Consider the following 15,608-nt stretch of genomic DNA (forward strand, 5'->3'; position numbering starts at 1 on the left):
TGAAAATCACAGAAATAATCCAATAGCAGGCTGTGAAATAGATTAATCCACTTTGGCCTACCAACTACTCAGTGCCAACTATTCAGTGCCAACAAAAACATTGAGCACTTACATGAAAAGGTAAGACTGGTCTGTACTGCCTAATTTTCTAACAAAATGCAATAATCTATGATGACCTTTTCAAACTTTGAAGTAATAAAAGAGATGAATGGGCTCAAGTGGAAATGGTTGTTGTTTCAATGAAAATCAGCTATTCAAGAAAACGGAATGATAAAAGAAAAAAAAAGTTGGAACTATACTATGCTCTGGTCAGGTAGGAATTTATTGGAACCAAATTGGAATATTCAAACAGTTTGGGATAATTCGAAATCCAAGTTTTAAAGAGTCATGTGCCAGAGATTATGACAAGGGACAATCAAGCTCCAAGACATGAGGTTGCCCCAATGCCATTGGACTGAATTGCATGCAGCTGGAGTACTGTGTGCAGTTTTGGGCGCCGCACCTGCGCAAGGATATTTTGGCCTTGGAGGGAGTGCAGAGGAGGTTTACTAGGCTGATACCGGAGTTGAGGGGGTTGAGCTATGAGGAGAGGCTGAATAAACTAGGCTTGTACTCGTTAGAGTTTAGAAGAATGAGGGGAGATCTCATTGAGACGTATAAGATGATGAATGGGATGGATAGGATAGAGGTGGAAAGACTCTTCCCGCTCAAAAAAGACAGTAGGACTAGGGGGCACAGCCTCAAGATAAAGGGGGGGCGGTTCAGAACGGAGTTGAGGAGGAACTTCTTCACTCAAAGGGTGGTGAATCTCTGGAATTCTCTGCCCGTTGAAGTGGTGGAGGCTGCCTCGCTAAATATTTTTAAGAAGCGGGTTGATGGGTTTTTGATAAGAGAGGGGATTAAGGGTTATGGGGAGAGGGCGGGAAAGTGGAACTGAGCCACGACAGATCAGCCATGATCTTATTGAATGGCGGGGCAGGCTCGAAGGGCCAGATGGCCTACTCCTGCTCCTATTTCTTATGTTCTTATGTTCTTAAATAGTTTTCACAGGAAGGAAAATTGGCTGCAACTGTATAATTTGATCCTTAAAAAAATTGCAGAACCCTATGCAATTGAAATGGAACTTGACGTGAGCAACATCAACCAATAAAGTATATTATGAATCAAAAGAATTAATTGCTATCCGCCAAGCACACTAAAGTCTAGAACAGAATGAGTTATTCAACCACACGAATCAGTGGTCAATGCTAGAAATCCCAAATAAATGGGAATAACTGAGAGGGCTTTCACATTGTTATATGAGAAAGTAACTAGCTTAAATCAAGGCAACTACTTTGGAGCAAACTGTACAGTAGGCCAAAGATGATGGGTACCATTTCACAGAAAGAGAAATTTTTAACAGTTCTTGTGTAAATGCAGCAAGAACAACAGTTGGAAATGACTTCTAGGTTGGTTGATGAGGTGAACTACAATACTGTGTTAGATAAGCTATAATGGGTAAAATGGTCTTCTTCCATATTCATTGCATGGCTTGCTGTAACTGTGTAATTGCAGGAGTAGAAAACAAAAAAGTTTCAAAAGCTTCAGGGTCCATATTTCAGAACAAGTCAATGCAAAACATTCCAATAATTTCATATGAAAACATGCAACAGTGGAAAGAACAAACAAGTTTGAAGAAGTTTCAAAAACCAAGGACAGCAAAACCTTGCTTTCAGGTGGAGTTGGCACATAAAATTGTGCAAAAAGCACATTTAACATTTCCCATCAACTACTTCGTGTACCAAGTTTAAGTATGTCCTTCCAGCAGGAAAAATACAGAAAAGTCTGAGAACACATACCAACCAACTAAAGATCATCTTCTTTTGGATGGACCTACCATGTATTAAGCTGATCTTTCTCCAGACCCCAGCTGTGACTGTAACACTATATTCTGCACCCTCTCCTCTCCTTCTTCCCTATATACTATGAATGGTATGTTTTGTCTATAGCACACAAGAAACAATACTTTTCGCTATACCTCAATACTTGACAATAAATCAAATAAGATCAAAAGTTGCAAAGTGACTTTACACTTTTGAACAACTTCACAGGGTTAAACTACAAAGTGCAATGACTGCTACACAAGATGGAACAATAGTAAGTTAATCAGTTTTTGATAAATCACAGGGCCCGATTTTACCAAACAAAAGGCGCGAAATCTTGGTAAATTCAGGTGTCGGGCCTTTAACGCGATCTGCACCTGAATCCGAGCAGATCGCGCCTTTACCGACACCTGTTTGGGGCCCGGATCTGGTCCACGTCCCAAATTGGGCAGCTCAACGATTTAAATGCATTAGCGTGTATTTAAAATCGATCTAATGAACCGTGCGCCCAACTCTACTGCTAAATCCCACTTTACCTTCTTCAGATCTGTTCCAGATCCGCCCTGTTATCAACCTGCAGAATAAAAATCTGAAGCCAATTCTTATTCTGCAGGGGAATCTCTGAAGCCCATCCTCCTCGAATACCCTTCGCAGACCCCCCCCGCTAACCACCATCGCCACACCCCCATCCCTCGGCGCGGGCTCAGATGGATCTCTGGTGTTCAGGGCTCCAATCGTTCCAGCAGGTGGGCTAAGCCCCACCCACAGTGTGGTTCGGATCGGTGCTGGCAAAAAGTGTATCGGCGCGCTGGAACGAGGATTCCGGCCCTTAGCCTTAGCCTCCAATTGGTAAAGTGAGGCCCATAGTGTCCCTGCAGTACTGGAGGCCATTGAGCTCATCGGGCCTGCACTGACTCTCCAAAAGCATCCCACACTATCCTGTAACCCCATTTATTTATCCCGCTAATCCACCTAATTTGTACATCTTTGGACTGTGGGGGGAAACCAGAGCACCCACTGGGAGAACATGCAGACTCCTCACAGTCACTTAATGCTGGAATCGAACCCAGATCCCCGAAACTGTGAGGCAGCTGTGTTAACCACTTTGCTTTAAAAGGAGAAAATTTAGTCCGGGCAATTCTTGAACTAACATCTTTTTATCCTCCACTGAACAAACTGACAACAGGTCCGAGCTTTAACGTTTCATCCAAAGAATAGAAACACAGAAAATAGAAGCAGGAGTAGGCCATTCGACCCTTTGAGCCTGCTCGGCTATTAATTTTGATCATGGCTGATCATCAAAATCAATATCTTGATGCTGCCCCACCCCCCCCACATCCCTTGATCCCTTTAGCCCCAACAGCTATAGCTAATATCTTTTTGAACTCAGTGTTTAGGCCTTAACTATTTTCTGTGGTAGTGAATTCCTGCACCACTCTCTGGGTGAAGAAATTTCTCCTCACCCGAGTCCTAAACCGATAACTCCTTACCCTCAAACTATGACCTCTAGTTCTACCTTGTCTAATCCTGTTGAAATTTTAAGTTTCTATGAGATTGCCTCTCACACTTCTAAACTTCAATGAATACAATTCTAACCAACTTAGTCTCTCCTCATACGATAGACTTGTCTTCCCAGGAATCATCTTCACAAGCCTTTGCTGCACTGCCTCTCTAAGCAAGATCATCCTTCCTCAGATCAGGGCACCAAAACTGCACACAATACTCCAGGTGTGGCCTCACCAACACCCTGAACAATTATAGTAAAACATCCCTATTTATGTAGACAAATGCTCTTGCTATGAAGGCCAATATACAACTTGCCTTCTTATTGCCTGCTGTACCTGCATGCTTACTTTCAGCAACTGATGCACGAGGACACCAAGATCTCACTGAGTATCCACCTCTCTCAATTTACACCAAATAACTTTTGCTACTGAAATGGATTTATCCGCATTATACTGCATCTGCCATGATTATACCCACCTCACTCAGCCCATCCAAATCTCACTGAAGCATCTCAGCACCCTCCTCACAGCTCATCCTCCCACCCAACTTTGTATCAACTGCAAATTTGGAGATAATACGTTGAGTATTTAGCAATTCCAATTTCCATAAAATTACACTGGAGTCCCAATTCCTAATATGAGCACAAACCAAGGGTGGAGAAAAAAGGAGAATTCAATCTACATGAAGACTGAGTAAACCTAATTAGTGTTAATGCTGTGGAGGACAAATTCTTGGAATGAATGGGAGATGACACTCTACAGCAGTACATTGAGGAACTAATTAGGGAATTTCAGTATTGTGCAATGAAAAAAGGCTAATTAATAATTTTGTTTTAAATGAGCCTGTAGGAAAGAGTTGCCATAATACAACACCATACAACTGGTAGCACAGTAGTTAGCACTACTGCTTCACAGCACCAGGGACTCGAGTTCAATCTCAGCCTTGTCAGTTTTGTGTGGAGTTTGCACTTTCTCCCCGTGTCCACATGGACTTCCTCTAGTTTCCTCCCACAGTCCAAAGATGTGCAAGTTAGATGGAGTGATTGTGCTAAATTGTCTCAGTGTCAGGGTGACAGGCCTTGGATGGGATTGTTGTCAGTGCAGACTAGACAGGGCAAATGGTCTCCTTCTGCACTATAAGGATTCTATGATTCCATCAGAAATTAGGATCTTAAATTTAAACAAAGGAAACTGCACCAAAAAGTGTAACGGCATACAGGCAATGGCTACCATTTAAACAACTAATACCATTAGATATTCAGAAAGCTTTTGATAAGATCCCGTACAAGAGGTCTGTAAACATAATTAGAGCAATTGGGATGAGATAAATATAACTGTCACGTATTGAGAACCAACAGATGGAGAGAAAAGACTCAGTAAATGGGTAATTTTCAAATTAACTAGCAGACTACCTCAAGGATCAATGCTTGAGGCCCCAGCTATTCATAATCTATAAATGATTTGCACGTGGGGACTATTTCCAAATTAGAAGGTGACAAAACTTTGGGAGGGTTCCTGTGGAGGCTTTATGGATGGCCGCTCTCTATAGAGTCCCATAGCTCTTCTTCCTCTCCCTAAGATTACCGAGATAAACATTCACTTCCTTCATTGGATATTATTTTGAAGCAAGTCAATTAAAATGTTCGGGCAAGATTTAAACATTGATTTTTCACCATTAAATATACACATGACGCCTGTTTTCCAATGTTCATATTTCCACATATCTTTTAGAACATGTTTCAGACGGCTGAACACTGGCCCCTTGATGTATTACGCTACTTTACATAATAAGCCAATTAGAGAAAAACTCTGCTTTCTTGAACTGCTGGAGATGGAATATGCAATTTTTTCTCATGTCTATGCAGCTGTTGTCAGTTTGGGGTGTCTTTATTCTGCTACCTTATTAGTTTTGACTAGTTTATGGCTACTTAGGTTTTTATGTTATTAGGCTGCTTAATTGACAGCTCCTCCTTGTATGAAAATTCTGCCATGTGACAGGAAGAGGTGAATATATATACTGGATTTGGGTTAACCGGAAAGAAAATAAGAAATTTGCTCTGGCTATTAAATATTGTGCTTTCATTTCTTTGAATGCATATTAATTTGTCCTCTTTCAATAGAACTGCCCACACATACAGCTTTTCAATTACATAAATCAATATAAAAGTACTGTACAAAGTTAGTGTCACTTAGGTTTCCACTGATTAGGTCAGAGGTAGCATAAAGCCTTTCAACTCTCCAGACCATGCATTGTGTAGAGCATACATTTTCTTGAGAATTAAGTGAGGGTTTTTGAGAATTACAGAAGGCATTAAATTAATGCCATTTCACATAAAACTGGGGTTGTGGTTTGCATACTAATTCATAATTTTAGAACTGGATCAATAAGGGACTTTTAAACAGCACCAATTTCCATAAAAATGAACAGTGTTTACATTATTTTCTATATCAACTGAAGTAAATTCATAACTGCAAAAGATCAAGAAATTAATCGATCATTAATTCCCATGAGGATTTCAGTCAAGAAATTTACCAAGAGCAGTTTATCTACTTAGCCAGCCTTTGCTTTCCAGGCCAATGATAAATTTCTACAGGAAACATGAAATTCTAGTCAGAATGCATCGGAAGTATTTATTTGCCCACTTGAATATAGCTGCTCAATCCTGATGCTTGAGGGATTTTGAAGAAATTTTACATAAGGAATATTAGAGGTCAAGCTTGAAAATTCCCACATGACAATTCTTGTCAGCATACTTGCACAATAAATCAATTCAAAAAATACAAAGGTCAGTGTTTACTAACACTTACAAGTTGTTAGCTATTAAATAATTTATAAATCAAAAGTTTAAAATATTTCATAAACTAGTATTAATATCTCATCTCCTAAAATACTCCCCAGCTTTCAGGATGGAGAAGTCAAAACCAGAGTAGTTTTATACCTGAGCTAGTTCCAGCTTGCAACTTTGTCATATATCATTCGATTAGGATAATCTCAATTTGAATGCAACTCAAAATAACTACCAAGTTGACTTCAAATTCTGATCCACCAACACACAAATGAGTTACCTTCTTAAAAAAGCTCGAGTTCGTTATTGAGAGGTGTGTACTACATTGAACTATAATAATTATTGTTCCTACCCCCTTCCCAAAAAGTATTAAGATCATTCCCAAATGTCAACTTAGGGCTCGTCCTATTCGCCTCAAGCGTTAAGAATTACGCAGAGGATTTTCGTCAATTTAAAATATCCACACCCTACTCTATACTCTATGATCACTCCAACTAAGACGTGGCATTTTCCAATATTTCGGCAGTGAAAATACATCATGATTTCTACTGTAAATATAAAACAGAGTTAAGGCAGGAGACGACCTGGGAGAAGTTTTTAAACAACAGCCGCACTTGGGGAGACGCCTTGACAGATGAATGTACTATATTTTACAGCCCCAGCCCCTTTCAGTCTCACGTTGCGTCCGATTTTAGCGACAGATTCACTCAGCACAAACTTGAACTGCCTGTATTAACGCGCAAATTATCATCGAAAAGGATCTGGCTTCAGAAAGACAAGTAGCCAGAAGAAGAAAAACACTCACCCCGACCGACACGGTTTCATTCCCTTGAAATTTGCAGATATATTTATCTCCGCGTTGGACCTCAGACTCATTCAGGGGCCTGAAACGGCACATCACTTTTATGCTGCACTCTGCCGGGTCCGCCATTGTCCTGTTTTTATTGTATTGGGGGGGGAATTTTTCAATAAAATACAAATTAAACTTCCCCCCCAACCGCCAGAGCCCCCACCAACAGCTTCGCTTCTTTCGCCCGCCTTGATCGATAGATGATGTTTCTCCGGCGACCCCTGGAATGCCGACTCCCGTTCCTGACGGCGAGTTTCTAGGGGGGGGTAAGGTTTTTTTCCGCTCTCTCTCTCCTTTTTCACTTCACTTCCGATCCAACATGGCGGCCATTAAACCGGCGAACTTCTCCCGTCTCGCAGCCGCGGCCTCGCTTTCCTCACGCAGCGCGCACGCGCGGAGGGGCGGAGCGAGGGGCAAAGGGGGCGGGCCCCCACGTCACATCTGCCGATGAACTCCGCGCGGCTCCTCCGCCCGCTCGCTGCCACACCGCGCGTGCGCGGTCTGCACTGTTTTTTCCCCCTGCCCCGGCTGCCGAACAGGTCGGAAGGTTGGCTGTCAAAGAGGAGCGGGAAAGAAATCACTGGTATAGTCCGTGCTTTGCTCTGAAGGACTTATACGAAGACAATTTCCTCGTGAAAAGCAAGGAAGAAAGGAGTAACTAATAATATGTGATTTGAAAGGAGGCGATTCCTGTCACCAGGAACCGCCACCGCTTGGCCTTGTGGGTAAGAGAATGTGAGGGCGAGGAAGCAGGTGATATCATCCGGAGCCGAATATCGCGAGACTTTATCGCGCTGACAGTGGCGAGAGTAGGCAGCTCAGTCACGTGAGCCACTGTACTGTCACAACTCTGTGCACACCCAGCCTCTGACCCACCCTGAACAAGAGGCAAAACAATAATGAAGCAAGTCAACTGACCACATTCAAATCAACCCTGGATAATTAACAGGGCTGCTAGTACTGATTGCACATATGATGGAGGTTTCATCATATGAATTCCTGCCTATGACTGCTCCAATAAGAAGTCTCACAACGCCAGGTTAAAGTCCGACTCACCTGATGAAAGGGCAGAGCCCCAAAAGCTAGTAGCATTTGCTACCAAATAAACCTGTTGGACTTTAACTTGGTGTTGTGAGACTTCTTACTGTGTTTACCCCAGTCCAACGTCAGCATCTCCACGTTATGACTGCTCCACCCAGTGAAAAAATTACTTCCCACCCTCCATTTCTAATACCTCTATAACTAATAAACAAATTGTTGATGAAATGAAATGTTTTTATGCTCCCATAATTTACCACTTGTGCACAACAGTGACTAGGATATTAAATATAAATTTCCAGCTGGGACAATCATGGAAGGTTATCCACCCCAGGGATCACAATCGGAGAATTATTGCAGAGCAAAAGGAGACAAAAGCAGCCTTCTTGAAAGTCAACCCACAGAAAGCACCTGGACTGGATGGGGTACCTGGATGAGCACTCAGATCCTGCACCAACCAGCTGGCGGGAGTATTCAACCTCTCTTTTGAACAATCTGAGATTCCTACCTATTGCAAGAAGACGACCATCGTCCAGTATCAAAGGAAAGCCAGGCAGCTTGCCTTAATGATTATAGCTTTGACATTCATCATTAGATGCTTCAAAAGGTTAGTCATGGCATGAATCAATTCCGGTCTCCCAGATTGCTTGGAGCCACTACAGTTCACCTACTGTTGCAACAGGTCCACCACAGATGCCATCTGCCTGGTCCTACAATCAACCCTGAAACACTTAGGTAATAGACACATATGTCAGACTCCTATTTATTGACTACAGCTCAGCCTTCAACACCATTATTCTACAAAATCCATCTCCAAACTCCGTGGACTGGGGCTTGGCTCCTCCTTCTGCGACATACACGCAGGGCAGGGTAGGTGTAGGAGGATGCGGCGGCGCGGGCTCGTTGGGCCGAAGGGCCTGTTTCCCGTGCTGGGTTGTTCTTTGTTCTTTGTTTTTGTTGGATCCTAGACTTCCTAACCACAGACTGCAATCAGTAAGGATAGGCAACAACACTCCACAGTCATCTTCAACACTGGTGCTCCACGAGCTGTGTCTTCAGCTCCTTACTATTTATACACCTATGACTCTGTGGCCAAATTCCCCTCCAACTCGATTTTCAAGTTTGTTGATGACACCAGTGTGGTGCATTGAATCTCAAACAATGATGAGACAGACTACAGGAAACAGAATCTCGTGAACTGGTGTGATGACAATAATCTCTCCCTCAGTGTCAACAAAGTGAAGGAGATGGTCATCGACTTCAGGAACCGTGGTGGAGGATGTGCCCCTGTCTACATCAATGGGGAAGAAGTAGAAATGGTTGAGAGCTTCAAGTTTTTAGTTGTCTAGATTACCAACAGCCTATCCTGGTCCCTCCATTCCGACACCTCTACATTTTCAGGAGACTAAAGAAATTTGGCATTTTCATTATGACTCTCACTAACCTTTACAGATACACTGTAGAAAGTATTCTTTCTGGTTGTATCAGAGCTTGGTATGGCTCTTGCTCTGTCCAAGACTAATAAACTACAAAGGGTCGTGAACGTAGCCCAGTCCATCACTCAAACCAGCCTCCCATCCATTGAATCCATCTACACTTCAGGCTACCTCAGAAAAGCAGTCAGCCTACGCACCCCAGGCATACTCTCTTCCATCTTCTTCTGTCAGGAAAAAGATCGAAAAGTCTGAGGACGTGTACCAATCGACTCAAGAACAGCTTCTTCCCTGCTGTCATCAGACTTTTGAATTGACCTACCTCGTATTAAGTTGATCTTTCTCTACACCCTAGCTATGACTGTAACACTACATTCTGCACTCTCTCCTTTCCTTCTCTATATACGGTATGCTTTGTATAGCGCACAAGAAACAATACTTTTCACTGTATACCAATACATGTGACAATAATAAATCAAATAAAATCAAATGGCTGTGCTGCCTCTTCATCTGATTTTATTTTAATTTATTATTGTTACATGTATTGGTATACAGTGAAAAATGTCATTTTTCGCATGCTATACAGACAAAGCATACCGATCCTAAAGTATGTAGCGGAGAAGAATGTAATGTTACAGCCATAGCTAGCGTGTACAGAAAGATCAATTTAATATAAGGTTCATAAATCTGATAGCAACAGGGAAGAAGCTGTCCTTTAATCAGTTGGTGCATGATCTCAGACTTTTGTATCTTTTTCCCCACAAAGGTGGAAAAAAGTATGTCCGGGGTGCATAGGGTCCTTGATTATGCTGGCTACTTTTCCAAGGCTGCCAGAAGTGTAGATGGAGTCGATGGATGGGAGGTTGGTTTGCAAGATGGACTGGGTCAAATCTGCCCATCATTCTTGATCCTTCCAGCACCAGGAACAGTTAATCCCTATGTACTCTGTCCAGACCCCTTGTGATTTTGAATATCTCCATCAACTCGCTCTTCAAGATTCCTCACAGAAAGTAGTCTGGATATGGGGAGCAGAAGATCAACTATGATCACATTGAATGATAGAGCAGGCACGGGGGTGGAGAGAAGAGTAGGCTCCTGGAGAAAACACCACCAAAGACCTGAGGGATCAAATAGTCCTTTTCTGTGCTCCAATATTGTATGTTTCCCTGAGAATTAAATTACAATTGTTAATTCATATCAATATTGATTTTTATTAACAATGTTGGATTTTTAAACTGCAAAAGACCATGGTCTGTCTTGTTTACCTTTTACTAACGTGATATCACATGATACAACAATAAAGGAATTGATGACTAATCATTATATCCAATCTACAACACTCAGATCTGAGATAAATTTTTACAACCTTTGTGTACTGCACTAATCACGAATGTACACATTATTCTACATTCAGCTGCCACTATGATGTATGCAGCAACAGTATTTCCTAATTCATTCAGCTCAATATAGATCTTTTATTAAATTGCAATATCTGATTTATTTTGCTCACTTCCTCCAGGCAATGTTGTGACAGTTTCAATTTATTGACAACCTAGATCATTAGGTCTTTCAGTTTCCAGACAGATTATTTTCTGTCTGTTTAACCAATGAATCCTTTCCAGAATTTTTGGCCCCCACTGAAGCAATTCACATTTCTCTGCATTGAATTTTATCTGCCTAATTCCCAGGTACATTCAGATTCTCCTGCTGTGGCTGATGGACCTAGAAAAGGATGAAACAGAGCACTTTTTAAGTGACAAAACGCTGGAAACAGAGAATATCCAAAGATACTTTGGAAAATAATCAAAAAGATTTGAGGAATACCGGTCTTTATAGGAATAGAAAACTAGGGGTAGAAGTCATGCTTCAGTTATACAAAGCCCTGTTTAGTCCACACCTAGAGTTCTTAGCAGTTCTGGGCACCAGAACTTAGGAAGGATATTTTGACCTTAGAGGGAGTACAAAGAACAAAGAAAATTGCTCTTCAGCCCTCCAAGCCCGCACTGACCATGCCGCCCCACTTAACTAAAACTCTCTACCCTTCCGGGGACCATATCCCTCTATTCCCATCCTATTCATGTATTTGTCAAGATGCCCCTTAAAAGCCACTATCGTATCTGCTTCTGCTACCTACACCAGCAGCAAGTTTCAGGCGCTGGGGGAGGTAGTAAAAAACGTGCCTCGTACATCTCCTTTAAATCTTGCCCCTCGCACCTTAAACCTGTGCCCCCTCGTAATTAATTCTCCCATCCTGCGATAAAGTTTCTGACTATCCACTCTGTCCATGCCCCTCATAACCTTGTAGTCTTCTATCAGGTCACCCCGCAACCTCCATCGTTGCAGTGAGAACAAACCAAGTTTCTCCAATCTCTCCTCATGGCTAATGTCTTCCATAACAGGCAGCATCCTGGTAAATCTTTTCTGTACCCTCTCCAAAGCCTCCACATCTTTCTGGTAGTGTGGCAACTGGAATTGAATTGAACTATATTCCAAGTGCGGCCTAATTAAGGTTCTATAAAGCTGCAACATGACTTGCCAATTTTGAAACTCAATGCCCCAGTGGATGAAGGCAAGCATGCCATGTGCCTTATTGATTACCTTCTCCACCTACATTGCCACTTTCAGTGACCTGTGTAACTGTACATCTAGATCCCTCTGTCTATCAATACTCTTAAGGATTTTGCCATTTATTGTATATTTCCTATCTGTATTAGACCTTCTAAAATGCATTACCTCACATTTATCCGGATTACACTCCATCTGCCATCTCTCCACCTAAGTCTCCAACCGATCTATAACCTGCTATATCCTCTGATACTCCTCATTACTATCTGCAAATCCACCAATCTTTGTGTCGTCTGCAAACTTACTAATCAAACCAGTTACATTTCCTCCAAATCATATGTTACAAACTGACCCCTGAGGAAAGCCACTTGTCACAGCCCTCCATTCAGAAACACATCCTTCCACTGCTACCCTCTGTCTTCTATGACTGAGCCACCTTGCCAGCTCACTTCTGATCCCATGGGACTTTACCTTCTGCACCAGTCTGCCATGAGGGACCTTGTCAAAGGCCTTATTGAAGTCCATGTAGACAACATCCACTGCCCTACCCTCATCAATCATCTTTGTCATTTCCTCGAAAAACTTGATCAAGTTAGTGTGGCACAACCTCCCCTTCACAAAACATGTTGCCTCTCGCTAAAACATCCACTTATTTCCAAGTGGGAGTAAATCCTATCTCAAAGAATCCTCTCCAATAATTTGCCTACCACTGACATGCAGCTCACCGACCTGCAGTTATCTGGGTTATTCTTGCTACCCTTCTTAGACAAAGGAACAACATGGGCCATTTTCCAATCCTTTGGGAAATTCTTTGTAGACAGTGAGGATACAAAGATATCTCTCAAGGCAATTTCCTGCCTTGCCTCTCTCAGTATTCTGGGGTATATCCCATCAGGCCCTAATATTCTACCTTAATATTCCTCAAGAACCCCAATATCTCCTTTTTGATCTCAGCATGATTCAAACTATCTACTACATACCCTCTTCCAGATTCATCATCCACCAAGTACTTCTCTGGTGAATACTGGAACTAAGTATTCATTTAATACCTCGCCCATTTCTTCTTGCTCCACGGATAGATTCCCTCCCCTGTCCTTGAGTGAGCCAACCTCTTGCTGGCTACCCTCTTGCTCTTCATATAAGTATAAAAAGCCTTGGGATTTTCCTTAATTGTGCTGACCAATGCTTTTTTGTGACCCCTTTGAGTCCTCTTTACTCCTTGCTTACGTTTCTTTCTACTTTCCTTGTATTCCACAGTGTGTTCCCAGCCTCCTAGACTTGACAAATGCTACCTTTTTCTCTTTGACTAGGCTCACAATACTTCTCGTCACCCAAGGTTCCCAAAACTTGCTATACTTATCCTTCATCCTTACAGGAATGTGCCCATTCTGAATCCCTATCAACTTACACTTGAAAGCCTTCCACATGCCAGATGTTAATTTGCTCTCAAACATCTACCTGCAATCTACATTCTTCAATTCCTGCCTAATATTACTGTAATTAACCTTCCCTCAATTTAGCACTTTAACTCGAGGACTACACTTATCTTTATCCATCAGTATCTTAAAGCTTACTGAATTGTGGCCATTGTTCCCTAACTGCTCCCCTATTGAAACGTTGATCACCTGGCTGTGCTCGTTCCTCAACACCAGGTCCAGTACGGCCCTTCCCTAGTTGGACTATTTGCACACTGTTTCAAGAAGCCCTCCTGGATGCTTCTTACAAACTCTGCCCCATCCGCACCCCTAGGACTCAGTGCATCCCAGTCAAAATAGGGGAAGTTAAAACCTCCCATCGCAACAACCCTGTTACTTTTACACCTTGTCAAAATTTGCTTACATATCTGTTCCTCCATTTACAGCATAAATTTACCAGAATGACACTTGTATTCCAAGAGTTAAGTTATGTGGCGAGATTAAACCAACTAAGTATGTATGACCTAGAATTTAGAAATGATTTGATCAAACTTTTCAAGCTATTGAATGAAATAAAGTAGATTGGCAGAAACTATTTAGCTGATCGGGAAGGTTAGGACTGAAGGGCATATTATAGAAATTAGAGCCAGATGAGAAAATACTTGTTCCTACAAAGGATGGTAGCAGTTTGGAACTCTCTCCAGCAAATGAAATTGATGCTAGATTAATTGTTAAATTCAGAACTGATTTAAAACTATTAATTGGCTGGCTGCAGGAAGATGATACAGGCAGGCAACACTCAACCACCATGTGGGTTGTGATACACATCTGTTCCCCACATTAGTAAAGACATATGAATTAGGAACTGGAGTAGGCCACCCAGGCCCTGATTGAAAGGAAAAATCAGATGGGCAAAGGTCAGGAAGATGAGGAGTTTCATAGAACAGCATTCTTTGCTGCAGGGCACAGCGTCAATCCCCCTCACTGTAATGTCCCCTAACTACCTCTACATTGCTTTTTGCTTCCCCCCCACCACTTGAATGGCATCCTGTATCACATTGCCATGGTCAGTTAATTGATACATTCTGTAGCCCCCACTCTCATCCAAACAAGTTGAAAGATTCTCAGCTTGTTGGACAATTGCAGAGACTGACATTCCTGCCCTCTGTGTCCATTTACCTGCCCCAGTTGTAGTCACATTGTCTTGTCCCTGACCTGTTGACTAAAGAAGAAGACCCCATCCGAAGGATTATTGCGGCCTCCTTGTACAAAGCATCCAGTTAACTTTCCCCCTCCCTAATATGTTGCTGTGTCTGCAGCTCAGCCTGCAGCTCAGTGACTCTGAACCAGATCTCCTCAAGCTACAGACACTGCAGACATATTTATCTGGATCACGCTGGTATCCATGAGCTCCCATATGCTGCAGCCATGACATATTACCTGTCCTGCCATCCTTATGTGTTTTTGTTAACTTGCATTTCATTCATCACACTACAAAGTCCTGCACTATCAGTGTCCTGATACCTGCTGGAAAATTCATCCTCTAGTTTCAGATCATGTATGAAGATACTGAACAAAGATAGAACACAGAAAGATCTGTTCAGGCATTGTATCAAAGACTTTACTGAAATCCAAGTAAACCACATCCTGTACCATACCCAATCAAACTCCTTTTGCACAGCGTCAAAGAAAACCACAATAATTTAAGTAATATCTTTGATGTAATGAAATGTCTCAAGGTACTTCAGAGGAGCATTACAAAATACCTTACAATAGCGAGCCATATAAGGAGATATTAGTTCAGACGACCAAGAGCTTGATTAAAGGGGTATGTCTTAAAGCAGGAAAGAGGTAGAAAGGCAGAGTGAAGTAGGAGGATATTTCAGAGCCTTGGGCAACTGAAAGCAAGTCCACCAATAATGGAGTGATTAAAATCAGGCCAGAACAAGGGATGTGTAGATATCTCAAAGGTTTTTTGGAGTGAAGTACATTACAGAGGTAGAGAGGGACAAGGCCACAGAGGGATTTGAAAACAAGGATGAGAATTTTAAGATCAAAATGCTGCTTGACCTGGAGGCAATGTCAGTCAGCGAGCATGGGACGATAGGGGAATGGCACTTGCTATAACTTGTGACATTGACAGCTGAGCTATGG

At 42.1% G+C, this 15,608-nt stretch overlaps 1 protein-coding gene across 1 annotated transcript in view; it reads right to left on the reverse strand.

Moving 5' to 3' along the window:
- The window catches only part of LOC145358223 (kinesin-1 heavy chain), a 122,305-nt gene extending 114,998 nt beyond the window's left edge, over positions 1-7,307 (reverse strand). The window contains exon 1 of the mRNA XM_080212059.1: positions 6,959-7,307. Coding sequence (XP_080068185.1) covers positions 6,959-7,084 — 126 coding nt within the window. The 5' untranslated portion in view covers positions 7,085-7,307. The remainder of the gene's footprint in view (positions 1-6,958) is intronic.
- Positions 7,308-15,608: the final 8,301 nt, after the last annotated feature.

This window comes from Carcharhinus amblyrhynchos, chromosome 2, assembly GCF_965287045.1.
Source record: "Carcharhinus amblyrhynchos chromosome 2, sCarAmb.v2.hapA, whole genome shotgun sequence".
NCBI lineage: Eukaryota > Metazoa > Chordata > Chondrichthyes > Carcharhiniformes > Carcharhinidae > Carcharhinus > Carcharhinus amblyrhynchos.